Source organism: Martes martes, assembly GCF_963455335.1.
Source record: "Martes martes genome assembly, chromosome: 5".
In the NCBI taxonomy this organism is placed as follows: Eukaryota; Metazoa; Chordata; class Mammalia; order Carnivora; family Mustelidae; genus Martes; species Martes martes.
In genome coordinates, this window is record NC_137892.1 from 162,047,204 (window position 1) to 162,065,052 (window position 17,849).

Consider the following 17,849-nt stretch of genomic DNA (forward strand, 5'->3'; position numbering starts at 1 on the left):
GCAACCCACGGAATGGGAGAAGATATTTGCAAATGACAGTACAGACAAAAGGTTGATATCCAGGATCTATAAAGAACTCCTCAAACTCAACACACACAAAACAGACAATCATATTAAAAAATGGGCAGAAGATATGAACAGACACGTCTCCAATGAAGACATACAAATGGCTATCAGACACATGAAAAAATGTTCATCATCACTAGCCATCAGGGAGATTCAAATGAAAACCACATTGAGATACCACCTTACACCAGTTAGAATGGCCAAAATGAGCAAGACAGGAAACAACGTGTGTTGGAAAGGATGTGGAGAAAGGGGAACCCTCTTACACTTTTGGTGGGAATGCAAACTGGTGCAGCCACTTTGGAGAACAGTGTGGAGATTCCTTAAGAAGTTAAAAATAGAGATTCCCTACGACCCTGCAATTGCACTACTGGGTATTTACCCCAAAGATACAGATGTAGTGAAAAGAAGGGCCATCTGTACCCCAATGTTTATAGCAGCAATGGCCATGGTCGCCAAACTGTGGAAAGAACCAAGATACCCTTCAACGGATGAATGGATAAGGAAGATGTGGTCCATATACACTATGGAGTATTATGCCTCCATCAGAAAGGACGAATACCCAACTTTTGTAGCAACATGGACAGGACTGGAAGAGATTATGCTGAGTGAAATAAGTCAAGCAGAGAGAGTCAAGTATCATATGGTTTCACTTATTTGTGGAGCATAACAAATATAGAGGACAAGGGTAGATGGAGAGGAGAAGAGAGTTGAGGGAAATTGGAAGGGGAGGTGAACCATGAAAGACTATGGACTCTGAAAAACAACCTGAGGGTTTTGAAGGGGCGGGGGGTGGGAGGTCGGAGGAACCAGGTGGTGGGTATTAGGGAGGGCACAGATTGCATGGAGCACTGGGTGTGGTGAAAAAACAATGAATACTGGTACGCTGAAAATAAATAAAAAATTAAAAAAAAAAAAGCAACTCCCTCTGTTAGAACAAAAAAATTAACATTGTGTCTTGTGGCTTGTAACAAGCACAGAGGTAACATTCATGATGAGGACAGTACAGTGTGGGGTCACGTGGGCTTACTTGTTGTGAGGACCCTGCATTTTACATAGAGTGGCACGATGTTAATTCTACATCGGCTGTAGATGAAAGAGGCACCTGCATTCTCTGGAGAAACCACTAGAAATCAAGAGGAGGAAGTAATAGCTAAGATGCGAATTGAGGCAAAAAACAGAATTGTTAGAAGTTTAATGCAAAAGGAAATAGAGGAATAAAAAGAAGTGTGACCAATGGGAAACTAAAGATAAAACCTATGGACACAATTCCCCACATTAATACCATAAAAAAGAATAAATACCTACATCCCTAGAAGCAGAAAATGCATTTCACAAAGGTCAACCCACTTTTGTGATAAAATCACTCAACAATCTAGGACCAGAAAGGAACTTTCTCATTTTGATAAAGGGTGACTATAAAAACCAACAGCTAACATCATAGTTTTGTTTGTTTGTTTTTAAAGATTTTATTTATCTATTTGACAGACAGAGATCACAGGTAGGCAGAGAGGCAGAGAAAGAGGAGGAAGCAGGTTTCCCGCTGAGCAGAGAGCCTGACGCGGGGCTCGATCGCAGGACCCTGGGATCGTGACCTGAGCCGAAGGCAGAGGCTTAACCCACTGAGCCACCCAGGAGCCCCCATATTTGTTTTTTTAAGTTAAGTTTTAATTAACTTAACATACAGTGTTCTATTAGTTTCAGATGTATAATATAGTGCTCAGCAAGTCCCCACATGACTCTGTGTTCATCACGGTAAGTGCGCCCTTAATCGCCATCCTATCCCCCCAATTCCCCCACCCTCGTCCCCTCCAGTAACCCTGGTTGTTCTTTATAAATTTCACATATGAATGAAATTATATGGTATTCGTACTTCTCTTACTTCACTTAGCATTGTCCCCTCTAGCTCTATCCCTGTCATTGCAAATATTTTACTTGGCATTTACGAAGTTCCAGAATGAGCAAACTGTATCGATAGCGATAGAATCAGAAAGATAGTCCCTTAGCGGGGTGGGGAAGGGACGGAATGGAAGAGGGCGTAAGGGAACTTTCTGGCTCTATGGAAGTAAGGAATGTCTTGGTCAGCATACTGGTTACATGGGTAAGCACAGTCGTTAAAATTCCAGTTGTACACCTAAAATGAATCCATTTCACTGTATGCAAATATTTCTTCAGTTACAAAAGAGGTACTTCGTTTAGCTTCTTACTTCCTATTTTTTCCAAATGGCACCAGAATACCACGGGTGATACAGTCCACAGATACAGAGCAAAATAACATGGAAACCAGAGGTATGCTGCAGGAAATCCCATCTTTGAAAAAAAAAAATTAGTCCTATGCTCCCTGTCCTTAACAGACAGAAGAGTAACATTCAAGAACTACCAAGGGATTCCCCACGGAACAGGAAGCATTAGGAATATGCCCAGTGGTGACTGGTTTATTGCTCTTGCTCCAAGCTGACATTACCCGGCTCAGGGGATAAGGATCCTGTTCTGGAACACGGTTGTGATTGGCCTTAGGGGGAAATCTTGAGTTTAGAAGAAAACAGATTATCCCATCAGATTTAAATTGGGAATATTCCTGGTACATTATGAAATGTTGGAGGTTTCCCGAGGATCATATTTTTGTCTCCTTTCCTCTTGATTTCATTACAAACTAGAATAAAAGAAATCTCAGAAATAGTTACTTCCATTTAATTTATGGTTAGCTTTCTTTGGGGTTCAGTCCGGCAAGCTCCCAGATCCCGACCAGCCCTTCTGGCATGGGTGCATGTCTCTGTGTCACACACAGAATTTGTATCAGTCATGTCCCTGGGCTCAGCGGTGTAGATGACTCCTTCTACGAGAAACTTCTCTAGAAACCCCGTTTTGGGGAAATTTAATAATCACAATTCTCTAGACAGACTGCTGCTCCACAGTAAATTCTGCTTCTATCTGAGGTAGGTAAAGCAGGGCGGTGCTGTTTTCTTAACAGCATTTGAAAAAAATGTAGAGCATTAATTTGCCAACTTACACCAACCAGAGGTTATTGCTGAGGTCCCACGTGATAAATCAGAAAGCAAGAGCGACCTAACAGGCCAACTCAGTTCTCCAACGAAAACCGATACCCGCACCAGTATCCACCAGCATCCTCTTTGCCAGGAGAACATGTGTTTCCTGTTATCTAAGACCAGCCCTAGCTCACAGGATTTGACATTTGGTAGGTACCCAATAAACGCAGAATACATCAATGTCCGTCACACTGCATAAAACGGTTTTGTGAATCATATTGCACTGAGCACTTGCCAATAATCACTTGCCTTTTTAAAATCCAGCATGCAGAGCTTGGCTTTCTCTCCAAACTGCCACTTGCACTGAGTGTTGGCGTCGTATAACTCTCCCGGCAACTTCTCGGGGTACTTGTACTCCTTCACCGGCTTCGGCTGATCCGCGAGGCACAGTGCTTGTGCGGTGCTGAAACACACAGGACGCGGGGCTGCTGGTGATTCTGCAAGACTTACCAGAGATGCACCTTCCTCGAGGCCGGGCTGTTCTGCAATCTGACAACATTTCCCGCATGGAGAGGAGGGGGCCTACTTCCCCCACGGTCCCACAGGACATTTACCCCCACTCTATTTAAGTACAGGGGCCACATTTCCCGAGACTGCTCAGAATGCATTTCACCTTTTCCAGGAAGGTGATTTGTTCTTCACGAGATTCCTCAAGCTTATCGTGGGGAAAAGGGAGACGGACTAGCTCAGCAGATGTTCAGTGTGAGAAGCACCAGCCGCCGACAACTTTGGGTCCATTCCTTGCCACAGACAATCAATGCTTGGAAGTGGGCACTGTGTGAGACTAGCCCAATCCACCTATCTCAAAGACAAAGGTTTTCTTTCTTTCTTTTCCTCCTCTGCCCTTCCTCTCTCCTCTCCCTGCCCCTACTTTCCTTCTCTGGGCCAGGGGCCACCTGCACACCAGCTCACAGCCTCCAGAGGTTCCCCATGGAACACAGCAACAATTCCTACCAGCAATGCTCCACAATCAGGCTAATTTCTGACTAGGTTCCCAAGTCAAGAAGGAAATTAACTCTGCTTAAGTTCACTAGATGATGACTAAAGACCAAGTAATGATGCCTTCCTTCCACAAATAAGGCATTCCCTTCCCCAGCAGGGGCAGGCATAGTTATAATTTTTGCATTCACAGGGAGGGCAAACAGTGTTTGCACATAGCAACTAAATCTTGCTTGCAAATTTCAATAAGCCAGAAAAATCCCCTCTACATTTGCAATATAGTGAATGACAGTAGACCTGCCACGGACCCCTGCACTTTTCTCTGTGTGACTGCCCACCTTGACTGGCAGCGCTCTGGCCTCAGCCTTCACAGTACCGTCTCAGGTTCCACTGCCTTTGGGTCCACTCAGGCATGACTTCAATTCACAGTCACCCACGAAACACAAGAGTGGCCCTGGCTACAGTAGATAGGACATCAGTTCTATGTAAAAGGAGGTCAGAAGCTTTTCAGAGCACACTGAGAAGTAGAGATTAAATCAACTGATGGGGAAGTGTGAAGAGCAGGGACCGGGTCACTGAACATCCAACAGATGACCTGTCTGTCACAGTCACTGTGATCATACCGCAAAGGGATAATTTTAAGTAAAGAAAAAAAATGATGAAAAACATAATTAGCATGTCAAGACACGATCTGGCAATTTTGGAATTCCATAGGACCTTTCTCTGATGGATCACAAATGATTTCTTCATACGAGTTTGGTGTTCCCCATTATGTCCCCAAGGGTACGTCAGGATAGCAATGATCCCTATCCTCTGGACAGGAAACCAGGAAAAGTCAGCCAAACTGACTGGCCCCAGCAAGAGACTGAAAACTAAAACAGGTTCACAGGTTCAGGAATTTTTATAGTTTGTGTAAATGTAGAAGCACAGGGCACGAGGACAAGGTTCCCATCCAGCCAAGAAAAACGCCCTGCACAGACTGGGAACCTGGAAGCTGGGAGCCCACAAGGACACGCAGGCGCACACACTGCTGCTGGGAGCCCACAAGGAGATGCAGGAGCACACACCGCTGCTGGGATGAGCGGGTCGTCCCCATCAGGCTCCACCTTTGAAGGGCAACAACTCCCCATGTGGGTCTTAGCCCAGTGCTCCAGGTTAGGTTCCTGCTCGAGCATGTCTGTTCCTTCCCCCTCTGCCCCAGCAGGCTCACGGCCAAGTGCAGCCATGGGGCAGGTGTGAGAAAACCCCATGGTGTGGATAGAGAAAGGAAAAGCCACTGGACAAAGAATCCACTAGCATCCACATGGGCAAAGCATGTTTGGATTGTGTGGCATGGCCCAGACGAAAGCCAGGTGGCCTGCATGTGGGAAGCCAAGCGATAAGGCTTGTAGGAGATCACGTGGAAGAATGTATTTCTGACTGGGGTAAGCGGAGATTTTTTTTTTTTTTTTTTAAATCAACAGCCCACAAAATGTATTAACCCTAAAGCCAAAAATATGGATTAATTTGGACTCCATTACAAAAAGGGGAAGTTCTCGTAACCAAAAACACCATTAGAAGTGGAGACATCAAGTCATAGAGTGGCAGAAGATACTTGCATAATATGTATTTTCCATATTGGACAAGGTATTCAGAATACATATGTCCATCAAGAGACAAGAAAAAAAATTAAAAAGCCTGATTCTTAAAAATTCACAGGAGATTCGAAAAATAACTTCACTCAAGATTATTCCAGTGACCATTAATATGTAAAAGGACATTCGTTCTCTTTAATGGCCACCTTGGTATGCTACTACACACCAGCAAAATGGCTAAAATGGAAAAGACCGACAAGACCAAGTGTTGGCAAGGGTTCGGAGCAGTGGGAGCACTCATAACTGTGACTTCGCGCAAGCACTCAGGGAAGCTGTCTGGGATGCCTCCTGACACTGCAGACTGCGTAACCATGACCCTAGAGTTCCAGTCCTACAGATAATCAGAGACCAAAAGAATATGCAGACATTTCTTAAATAGCCCCAGATTGGAATCTCAAATGCCTATCACCAACAGAATGGATTCATGAGCTGTAGCATATTCATGCACTTAAAAATAAGTAAATGATGTTATATTTGTATGCGGCAACAAGGATGAATCTCATAATTATGATACTTGGCCAAAGACCACAGACACATAGTATGTAACTCATGATTCTGTTCACAGAAAGTTCAGAAACAGGCAAAACTAGTCTGTGGTGCCCTGTGTCAAGAGCAAGGTCATCTCTGGGGAGGGGGGAACTGCTGCTGAGCGGGAACACTGGTTCTGGGCTGTTCACTGTGCTCCGTGGCTTTTTATAAATGTAGTTATCCTATCCATCACCTCAGATCCCTAGATTTGTGAACGTTGTGTCATGAGGACATTTTTTTTTTTTTTTAAGGAACCCAGTGTGAGGCTCGAACTCACAGCGTTGACATCAAGACCTGAGCTGAGATCAAGAGTCAGAAGCTTAACTGACTGAGCCACCCGGGTGCTCCAAGAGAACTTGTAAGATCTACTCTCCTAGCCGCTTTCGAACACAGAATACAGCACTGTTCGCAGTCACCGTGCTGTACATGAGAGCCCCCAGAACCACTCATCTTAGAACTGTAAGACTGTATGTGTGACCACCATCACCACCACCCCCATGGCACCTACTACTCTTTGTTGCTATGAGCTTGATTCAGATTCCACATATAAGTGGGAACACACAGTTGGTCTTTCTCTGAATCACCTCACTTAGCATCACGCCCTCAAGGTCCATCCGTACTACCAAAAATGGCAGGATTTCCTTCTTTCACATGGCTGAATAATATTCAGAGTGTGTGTGTGTGTGTGTGTGTGTGTGTGTGTGTGTATGAATGAATGAAATGAAATGTGTTCTTCCCATTACACCCCAAAACATGCTTCACAGGCTCTCAGGTCAGGTCAGATTTTCTCATTTACAGAGGTGGTATGGGCTGGGGCAGGTGATCCAGGCACCCCTCAAACTTCTGGTCTCCAGCGATGGTCCCTTTTCCCATGGACTGACACAGATTCATGGGGTCAGAGGAAAGGCACACTCACTGGTCTATGAATACCATGATTCAAATTTTTAAAAAGTAAATTGAGGATGAGTCCCTGTTGTCATTAAATTAAAATAATGAGCTAAACTTTCCCTAGTCCTAGGCCTCCAGGACACAGACATGAGTATAGATGATGAGGTCTGTGTCAGTTCCTCGAAAATGACACATGACTTCACTGACTCGGTTCATGAATTTACTCCAAACACGTATCTGTCCTTCTTGACTACCAACTATGGAGAAATGTTGTGCTGACAACTTCAGACCAACTGAGCTCTTTCTTTAAGTATATTTTTTCCACGTACCAAAGGCGAGACTGCTCATAAAGGAAAGTGGGTTCATCTTTAGAGGTTAGTCACTTATCCTTACTCATTGTTGGGATCGCATCCAAAGAGCAGCCTGATTGGTGGAGAACATAACAGGACTGTGACTACGTGGAGCTCGGGAAGTCGACAAACGTGTCCAAGAAGACAGTCTCCAGCTCATTAAACCGAGGAGATGTCCCTGCTGACACAGTACAGACATGGCTGATTTGTGACTGGTCATCCCAAGGGAACAAAAACTTGAGTGACTTTGACAACAGGAGGCTCTCCTGGAAAATTTAATATTTCAAGGGAACAGATTCGTGAGCATGGATAATCTTGCATTTCTGTTTATAGCCATGTGGTCTAGCAAAATTAGTAAAGTTCTTGAAAATAAAAGTTTATGACTGAATGGCCACACAAGGGTTTCACTGAGTGACACAAAAACAAATGAGCGCACTTGAGCCGACATTGAACCGTCCCGGGATCCCAGAACAAATACATCTCTGAACCACACTCTTGGCAAACCCTCCTAGGGCCATGGTCTGATTCGGAGATCACAGCCCATATCTAATGTCATCAAAACAAGTGCTCTCTAAGCATATAACTATTTTCTTTCCACAAGTTCTCCCGTAGTCCTTGGCAGCTGAGAAACGATCTGGACTCTCATGATGCTGATTCGCACTCTACACCCACATGCTGCATCCCCTGCTCTCCACATCATCTGGGCACATTTCAAAAAAGTTGAAAGTGTTTCTCTTCACAAAAACTATGAAGATGAAAAAGCAAAAAAAAATTTGAGGGGTGCTTGGGTGACTCAGCCAGTTAAGCATCTGCCTTCCGCTCAGGTCACGATCTCAGAGCCCTAAGATCAAGTCCCACACAGGATTCCCTTCTCCGTAGGGAGTCTGCTTACCCCTCTGCCCCTCTCCCTGCTTGTGCATGCATGCTCTCTCTCTCTCAAATAAATAAATAAAATCTTTAAAAGATTTTTTTGAAAAATGATCTAGAAAATTTTAGAAAGGATTGATATAGAAAAATCCTATGCAAACTTAAGTTTATGCTCTTTCTTAATACAGAAAGCAGAAGTCGTCATGCACCCGCATACACACAGACATGCACACGCACACACCAAACAAAACTGAACAGCTATAAGAAATAGCTACAAACAACGCTAACAATCTCCAACTTGACTCCACAGGGGCCCCACACAGGGGACAGCATATGTTGAAAGGACCTCTATGTGGGATGCCACTTGTAGAATAATGTTAACACTGCCTTTTTTGGCAATGGACATAAAAGAAAAATGACCAAGTGTAAGTTACTAGAATACAGATTGGTATTATCAGGACCAGACACTGTCCACAAAATTTTCTCCCTTCCGGAAGGCAGTCCATCATGACTTTAGGTGGTCAAATACCTTGACTGCTGGGAAGTAACATGGTAAGAAAATGGGGGAAGACTTCACCCAGGCTGAAGGTGAGTGGTCAGGATGGTGGCTCGGGAGACTTGCCAACAGCCTGTCTGGAGGATGGAAGGGACAGACAGCAAGAGAAGGAAACCAGCCACGGGCTCAGGGCTCCACGAGGGTATGGGCAGCAGCCTCAGAGAGTGGACAGACAGGGACCAGAGCCAACAGAAGTACCCACGGGACCCTGCCCCGTGGTGCCCTATGGACAAGATGATGCAGTCTGTGCAACGGAAGAAAGGGAAGCAATAGCTGACGGACAAAGTAATAAAGAAAGAGAAAAGGAGAGACAGAAAAAAGGAGGGAAACCTAGAACCCAACCAAGATAGCAAGCTCCATGGGGCAAGCCAGCGAGGGCGGCGGAAGCCTGAACAGTGTTTACAGGAGTGGGGGTACTTCTCCCTTTAATTCCTAACTTGGAATAATGGGTTCTGGGTTCTGACTACAGGTACGTGTGTCAGTTGCAGAGACTTGGAAGGCAGACCTCTGGCTGCTCAGCTGGTGGTCCGTGGGGGCTGCCAATCTGTTTTCCCTGCACCAGCGCCAGTGGGGCCAGCGTGGGTCACAGACCCTGCCGCTACACCTCCACCCACGCTCCCTATACAGTTGCTGGCATCGTGCTGTGGCAAAAACAGGAGAGGGACAAGCATGTGCTCCTGGGGTCTGGGACTGGCCTGGGGTGGACTCACTCCAGCGTGGGGGCCAGAGGAGGGTGGCAGGGGGAATCATCAGGAGACATGGGTTAGCGTGCACACAGATAACTAGAATACAGATTGGAGGTACTTTCTACCCATGTTTTTACTTCGTGTGTCTATCAATACTCATAAGCACTCGCTGTATGACGTGTAATTGGTTACAGACATGTAGGGCATATTTCATGTAGCATATGGACAGCAGACCATTCTGTAAAAATACAGGATGCATATAAAATATAGAGAAATGTGTCTATCAGTGCATGCTCTTGGATGAACCTATAGTTCTGCTTCCTTTTTAAAAGATTTTATTTATTTATTTGAGAGAGAGGGAGAAAGCAGATGCATAGAGGGAGAGTGAGAGGGGGAAGCAGGCTCTCCGCTGAGCAGGGAGCCCGATGTGGGACTCAATCCCAGGACCCTGGGATCATGACCTGAGCTGAAGGCGGATGGCCAACCCACCGAAACCACCCAGGTGCCCCTATAGTTCTGTTTAGATATATACAGATGCAGTTTCATTTGTTTTCAAGAATTCTATGCTGGCAAAAGCCTCACTTTCCTTGAAATATTGGAAATGTTAATATGAATGGATTTGATCTCCTTTCTTGCTTTCTTTCTAGAAAGACCTTTGCCCAATGTCAAGCTTCAATATCACAGCCAAGCCTGTATTCTAAGATTGATGCACTTGTATGTTTTTCCCTTGTTCTTCATTTTATATTTTCATTTGGTTTTTGTCTTCATCCCACTGTCAATTCTAGCTGTTGTATTTTATTTTGTTTTGTTTTGTTTTGAAAGAGGGAGAGCAGGTCCCTTCGCAGGGGGCAGGGCAGAGGGAGTGACAGAATCCCAAGCAGCCTCCACGCCCAGCACAGAGCCCAGCGGCTCGGTCTCGGGATCCTGAGAGCATGAACTGGGCACAATCAAGAGTCCCACCCTTAATCAAATGAGCCACCCGGGCGCCCCTAATTATTTTTTGTTTTCTTGTCATAATCTCTCCAAACTCTTAAAGTAAGGTGGTCTGGTTTGTCAGCTTTGTCCAAGAATATATCACTGACACAATAGTGCTACCTCTCGTGCTTTCCTCGATGAATCCCAGAAACGTGAGCGCACTGCATGAAGAACGAGCCACGGCGGCCCGTTTCATGCCGGCACTGACACATTTTGGGAAGAAGGAAGCACATGCTTTGTATCTCCTTGGCAAGGATCAGTGGATTACGGAGAGGCAGCGTGTCTGTCAGGGAGCGAGTACAGGCCTTCTAGGTGTCTGGCCAGGTACATTTCTGTGTTGTCGAGATGGGTGTCCTCCCTTTTGAGCGAAAGCAGTTTTCCTTCCCAGGGCCAGGGAAACCAGAATGTTCCCAAGGGGACAAAGGGGGAAAGGGTTGTGTCCTCTATAGAGCACAGTGTGTCGCAGGAGCCACGGCTGGGGCCCAGGAGAGCCCATTCAGGAGTGAAGAGAAGGAATGTGGGAGGTCAGGTGGGCACGTACCCATGGTGTCGGCCTGTGCCCCAGCCACCTGTGCTGGATCTCAGAGAGAAGTCGCCTTCACAGAGTTAACAGCTACTTTCTAAACAAAGGCTGTTTTTTATCTTTTTCATATTCAGAGCAAGTCAGTTTGCTAAGATAAAAACAAAATTACAGGCTGTGATTTCAACAGAACTGCTTTTCCTGGGCTGTTTGCATCCAGGCTTCTTGGGACCAGTGGGGAGAGGCCAGAGCCAAGGCTCCTGGAAGCCCAGACTGCGCTCTCTCTGGTTTGGGGGACCCGCGTGCCAGTGACTTCCCCTGTGGCAGCCAGGGGCTGCCCACAGCCACACACGGGCCTCTCTTCACCCCACATGTCCTTTTCCTCCAGAGCACACGGTAGACAATGTTCCTGACCCAGCCCTTGCAGCGTGGGCTGTCAGCGGAGTCCTTGTTTCCAGGAACACAGTCCTGTCCTGCATGCCCTCCCCAGCCCTCTCCTCCCCTGGGACCCGTGGGCTGCTCTGCACAAGAGGAAGCGGCTGCAGGACGGAAGGACTGGGGCTCTGTGTGACCACACACATCAGGCTTGCCAACCCCCGGGGAGCTGACCCGGGGGGAGTGCGCTACATGTCAGAAATAAGGTTAGGGTCGGCAGCTGAAACCAAACTCCAAACTCAGCATCCTTGAGACTTGGGGGACAGTCTGCCTTACTAATAGAACTAAGGCCACTTTGTAAAGTCCCTTCTTTCTCTACAAAGTTCAAAATCCACTGACTGTCTTTTTCAGGGGGCCAAGCCCTATCTCTCCACAATGTCCTAGATCCTAAATGAATTAGTATAATTCATTATAATTCATTATATATAATAATTCATTATGAATTATATAATATATATAATATATATTATATATATTATATATATAATTCATTATATATAATAATTCATTATGAATTATACTAATGAATATTGTGAATATTATGAATTCATTATAATGAATTCATTATAATTCATTATAATCATTAGTATAATTCATTATAATTCCTAAATGAATTAGCTATAATAAAAATTTAAAAAATAAACCAGGCTAAAGTTCCCGCTCCTAATAAGAAATGCACTTTGTGGAAAAGAAAAGAAAAAATCCCAGAGTTACATGTGCTTCCCCACTGTGTGCACGGTAGGTCTTCTTACTCATGAATAAAAAGTGTTTAGTCACAAAAGTGAGAATTTAAAACAACTAAATGTTAGTGACAGATACTTTGATTTGGGATGTATCTTGGGTTTCCTTTGAGTCTGAAGATCAGATGATGTTGGATTCAGCCTGAAGGACTTGGTGCCCTAAGGAAGCGTTTGGCAAACTTCTTGGCCAAGGGAGCGTCTCAAGACACCTTCAAGTGGGAACCACGTTGGGAAGTCACAGCCAAGCCAGGACTGCTTGGACAGAATCAGGCTGCCCAGTCAGGGAGCAGCAGAGACACTCAGAGACACACATCCAGCTCCAGGAGTTCATACCTTAAGAATTTCTGCAGGTACTGGCGGCTGCAGGGTGACCAGGAGAAGACCCCGTTGCGTCCTGCCAACGTGGGGGACATGATGTTGCCCTCAGACTTTTTGCACATGTTCCCTTCTCCATCATGGACCATGCCAAAGCTGCACGAGAGAGAAATGGGCCTTTCAAAAGCAAGAACAGTATCAATGACCTAACAGACCCCAGCCGACAGGTGTCAGCATGGTTAACTTCTCCATGTCTGCGTGCCAGTCAGACAGAAGGAAAATGTCTGCCCCGCCAGGCTGCGCAGCAGAGCCACACATTCACAGACCTTTCCGGAAGAACTACCATTTGGTCACTTGGAGCGTGCGTCCAAACGTCTGCTAAGAGCCCATGTTTTAATTACAGAAAGACATTTCAAGTGGGGCGTGGAGGGCAGGTCTCTTGATCTTGATTGATGAAGCTGACCAGTGTCCTGTCTGCTCTCATCTCTCTATACTCTTCTCTGCTCACCAGGGATTTTCAGAATTTCCAGGTGTTTGTCAGAAACACAAAACAGGCTCCTCAAGTGCGTCTGATGCCTCCCACGACTGGAGAACTGACCACCTGTTACAGCTCCCTGTGTGGCTGACTCTCTGTCCCCAGTCCCACCAAGGGCTGCCCCACCTCCTGCCAGGCCTGAACTGCTCGGGGCTGTCCCAGCTGGACAGTGCTTGACCACATTGCCTATGTCCCTTTGGAGGAAGAAGCTCCATGAAGCCCAGTGGGCGTTCTTGCTCCCTTTAACTGCAAGAACTGTTTGAAGGTATACCTGTTCCTCCTGCCTCCACACCAGACCACTCTGGGCTCCAGCTCTAGCTGAGCAAAGGGGGCCATCTCAAGCCGCAATGGCTCTTGAGGTACTTACAGTGTCCTTCACAGATATTCCAATTGGTAACCCCCTCACCGTCACCAGAGAAAACTCTAGCCCTACGCCTGTAAGCATGCCACAAACTGAGTTGCTATGTCTCTCTGCCAAGTCAGCTTCTTCTTCTTGACTGTCCAGAGCTTTGGCTGTAGGAGCGTCTCACACCGCCGTCTTCATCCACCCCAGAAGAACGCAACTAACGGATTGGGAAGAACGCCTGGGGGGTCTGGGAGTTCTCTGTGACCCTGAAGACTTCCCATGAGGGCAGACATATTCTTAGAGAGTCGAGCCCTTGTTGGCCACTAGTATCTGGTACCTGCCCAATCACACTGGGTGGATTCTTAGATAATGGGGTTCCACATGAGTGGGTGCAGAGCAAAGGGGAAGGCAAGGGGCAAAGCAAAGAAGGGCAGGAGGGTTCCTGGGTCTGGGGACAATCTGCCACCAAGAATCCCGTGATGAGGAGAGGCAGGGCGGCAGGGACAGAAGGCTCTGAACACTGGGGAAAGGAGCTCCAGCCATGGGCCAGGGACTCTGTATTTGCTGCTGAGGCTGAAAACCCATTTTCCACACTGCACTGGCTTGTTTATGGGGATCTAAGAGTGTCAGTAAAAATAACAACTCATTCTTGTAGGCACCCACTAGTGTTCAAACGGTGTTTAAACACATTATCTGTATTTTCTAACTTAAGCCTCCTGAAAAACCGATAAGGCAGGGAGAACATCATGACAGCAAGACTGAGGACTGGAGAGAGTCGTGACCACTGTCTCAGAGTCAGGACTGTGACCTGACACTCCGACATCGGAGCCCAGGCGGGACCCGGGCAAGAGTGTAACATGAGCACTATTGGAGCACATATCCAGGGAAATCTGGCATGCAAAAACTGTTGGATTTCTGCAAAATTCCTGCTTGGTACCAAGGGTGACGCAGATGGACTCATTTCGGTCTCCACCCATCCTCTGAAGTTCTATTAAAAGCAATCAATCAAGGCTGGGGTAAGCATATAACAGAGGAAATGTGTCATGGCTATGAAAAGATTCAGACTGTAATCTCATATGGGTGGCTGCCTTGGGGAGAAAGTTAGGAAAACGAACAACCAAAGTACACCCCCCCCAACTGGCCCTGGACTCTGCAGACAACATGCACACTGTGGTTCAGTAGGTGCCCCAGCAAATGTGCTACCACTCTGCCCACGTTGCTAAAGACATGAAAGCCGTGATAGCCCAGTTCTGGGAACACATGGGTCTTAAACTTTTTCATCTAAGGTCTCTTCCATGATTCTTCCTAGAATTGATTCTCAAACTCTGCTGTGCATCTGAGTATCTGAGAGACACACCACACGGTGTGGTTCCTCAAAGCCCATCTTATAGGTTTTTATATTTAGTTGCTTGGGAGTTAGGCTCTGGTATCTGAGTGTATTCTAACACAGTAAGGTGATCCTGATGCCTGCCCGAATCTCGGCACGACCACATGGCAGTGAGCTGCCTTTCCAAGTAGTGTGATGCCCATATACACTGTGCTGTGATGGACCCCAGACATTCGCATGGAAGTACCCCACAGTGGTCACATTTGAGCGCAACAGTAACAAAGTCAGGGAAGGACGGACAGAGCTCATTTTCAAGATAAGGTTGGTGGAAGGAACCAAGAAATACAGTTACTACCCAAGCTGCACGATACCAGGCATGTTCTTTGCTTCCGTGAGCCAGAGTGCTCTATTCAAAGTTTCGGTCATCCCATAGGTTGAAACAGTAAATATACTGTTTTCTTTCCTCCCTACTAGCTTTTAAGTTTCTAAAGGATGGAGACCTTGGCTGTCCATGCTCAGCCCAGGCCGGGCGCTCACGAGCCCCTAACAGGTGCTTCAGTGATGTCGGTTGAATAAACAAAGCCCAACCTTCCAGCGAGAACACCCACCCAAATACCCAAATGGAAGCATAATTTCAGATGAACCCGGACTTGAGAATTACGTTCAGTGTGTGATGCTTCTGACACCTCTCCAGCACATTCTGAGGGACTCAATTCCGTCAGCACTCATTCCGCCATCACTAACGATTCACCAGGAATGATGAGTGGCCATGCCTTGCTGGAGGTTGTATCAACTATTTTAGACCACGCAGACAGTGGTAGTTAAGGAAACAAGAAATCCTTCGAAGCGACCACAGGCCAGTGTCATCTGGAGGGCTACATCCCACCCTTGGTGCCATGATGGTGCCACAGGAAGGCCTAGGTGTCGGCCTCTGATGTGGACTTTCCAAGGAGCACAACACACTCCCCTCGAGAGGGAGAAAGCTGGTGCGGACACGGCATCAGGTGGGTCTTGGGGGCCGGAGCAGGTCAATCAACCAGAAGAGTGGAGACTGAGGAGGGCCTTCAGGGGGGTCTTGCCTCTGTCTTTCACAAGCTGTTGGGTTTGAGTCAGCAGGCCTCAGTTCCCTTACGTGTATAATGGGGTAGTAAAAACTTGCTCTAACATCGCACTAAAGACCTGACACCACGCATATCACAAAGGAAAATTCAGAATTTCTATCCATTTCCTGATTCGAATGAACTTGCTCACTACCTAGATGCTCCTTGTGTATGTGCGGTGCGGGTGTGTGTGCATGCACATGAACACACGTTCAAATGAAGGTCAGTGGTTTCAAGTGCTTTTTGGATACAGAAACAAAAATCAATTGTTCCTCTTAGGAGGGACAATAAATAAAATTGGGAAGAAATGAGCCTCCAGCCTGTTCGGGCTCCCTAGAGGGCCGTCTGATGACCACTGGCCAGAGGACCTCTACGGGGCTGCGGCCTTGATTTTGCACAAGACTCCAGCGTCACGGTGCGTCCCTGACCCCGCTGCAGGGCTCAGGTTGGTATCCGCGCACAGCCGCGTCTCAGGGAGGTGTACACCTCACCACCAAATGCTCGGAAGGAACTGCACCAGCCAAACCCGCTGGAGCTAAATGTATCAGCAAGTCACTTCTGCTTCTTTTGAGACTTTCCGGGACCTCTGTGGTAAAGTCCCTTGCAACGCCCACAGTCCACACAGCCTGATCCGTGCACACGCTATCTACCTTGTCCTTCCATGAACGCTCTTGGAGGGGGTGAATCCCTAGTCTCTTCATAGAACCCCGCACAATGCTTTGCTGGCAGAATGGAAATTGTGCCCAGTGAACGGGTCAATATGTGTGGGAGAAGACAAGTGGCAGAACGATGGGTCATGAGTACTTCTAAGCACAGCAAATACGCTTTAATATTGTCTTGATGGTCTGAAATGATAATGCAAGTTGAGCAGGTCATCCTGTGTCATAAGCTGGCAACCTCAGCTCAACTCGTGCACCTTCCATTGCCGCTGCACACTCACGCCGAGGGTCTCGGGCTCCCTTGGTTTGGCAGATGGGAACCCAGGTAAGAGAAGAAAAGGCAACACAGACGGATGGCTGCCAGGCTATGGGAGAACCTCATGGACCCAGGACCCCAGGCCTACAGTCCTACTGCCCAAATGGCATGACTTCCTTAATACATGGGAACTTTTCAAATGGATTCATGCCTTTCAGGGGACAGAGTCCCCAAAACCTATAGTTCAGCACTCAGTATGTCTGCGTCAGTTCTCCAGACCTGCCTCTAGCAAACCACACGTCCCACGCCAAGTGATCGAACACAGCTAGGAACGTTACCCTACACCACTGACTTAGGAACCAGCCCGACTGGATCCCACATCCTACAGGGCAACACACGTCCTCACGTCTAGTCCCGTCTCCCTCCCTCTCCGACACAAATCCAAACCCCAGTTCTTAGTGACTTCTGTGCGCAGGTCTGATTTCTCCATAGAAGCCACAGATGTCCTGACGTGAAAATAACTCGACTCAGTAGGAGAAACTGGCCGCACGTTCAGGAAGATCCTCTCGGAGGTAAAGGTCAGAAAACCTCTGGCTGAGAGGCCTGGAGACAAGCGCACCTCTGACCTCAGAGACATCCTCTGAATGTAAACAAACCTGAGAAAGGAAAATGGACCGTAAAACGGGATGTTCCACAAAGTCCTAACAGGTGTGGGATTGCTTTCTGATTCTTAATTTGAAGAACTCGAGAAATTGGCCCCGCCTGGAGTTCATTGCCAGGCACGCTGTTTACATTACGATGTTTGATCCATGCACAAGCGACAGCTCTCCTCCAAGAAGTCAGTTACTAAATCAGTGAACCGAATAAGTGTGCTCATTTTCAATTCAACGAAAATCCACGGGGTTCGGTCCCTGAGCCTTGCACGCTTTTCCCATCTGATGTAGTTGCCACAGCAAACGACTCACTTGAAATACTCTTGGCTCATCCACCTGCTCGTCCCTGACTCACTCTGTCCGTTCCATTCATTCACACTCGCCGAACACTCAGCACCGTCTACCCTCCATCCTGGTGGAGCGGGGA

At 46.9% G+C, this 17,849-nt stretch overlaps 1 protein-coding gene across 1 annotated transcript in view; it reads right to left on the bottom strand.

The window, feature by feature from the left end:
• Positions 1 to 17,849, bottom strand: part of ADAMTS16 (ADAM metallopeptidase with thrombospondin type 1 motif 16) — a gene marked incomplete at its 5' end in the record, with an annotated part of 146,080 nt that overhangs the window by 76,475 nt on the left and 51,756 nt on the right. Inside the window, 2 exons of the mRNA XM_080804378.1 lie at positions 3,363 to 3,516; positions 12,565 to 12,702. Of these exons, the coding sequence (XP_080660504.1) occupies positions 3,363 to 3,516; positions 12,565 to 12,702 (292 nt within the window). The remainder of the gene's footprint in view (positions 1 to 3,362; positions 3,517 to 12,564; positions 12,703 to 17,849) is intronic.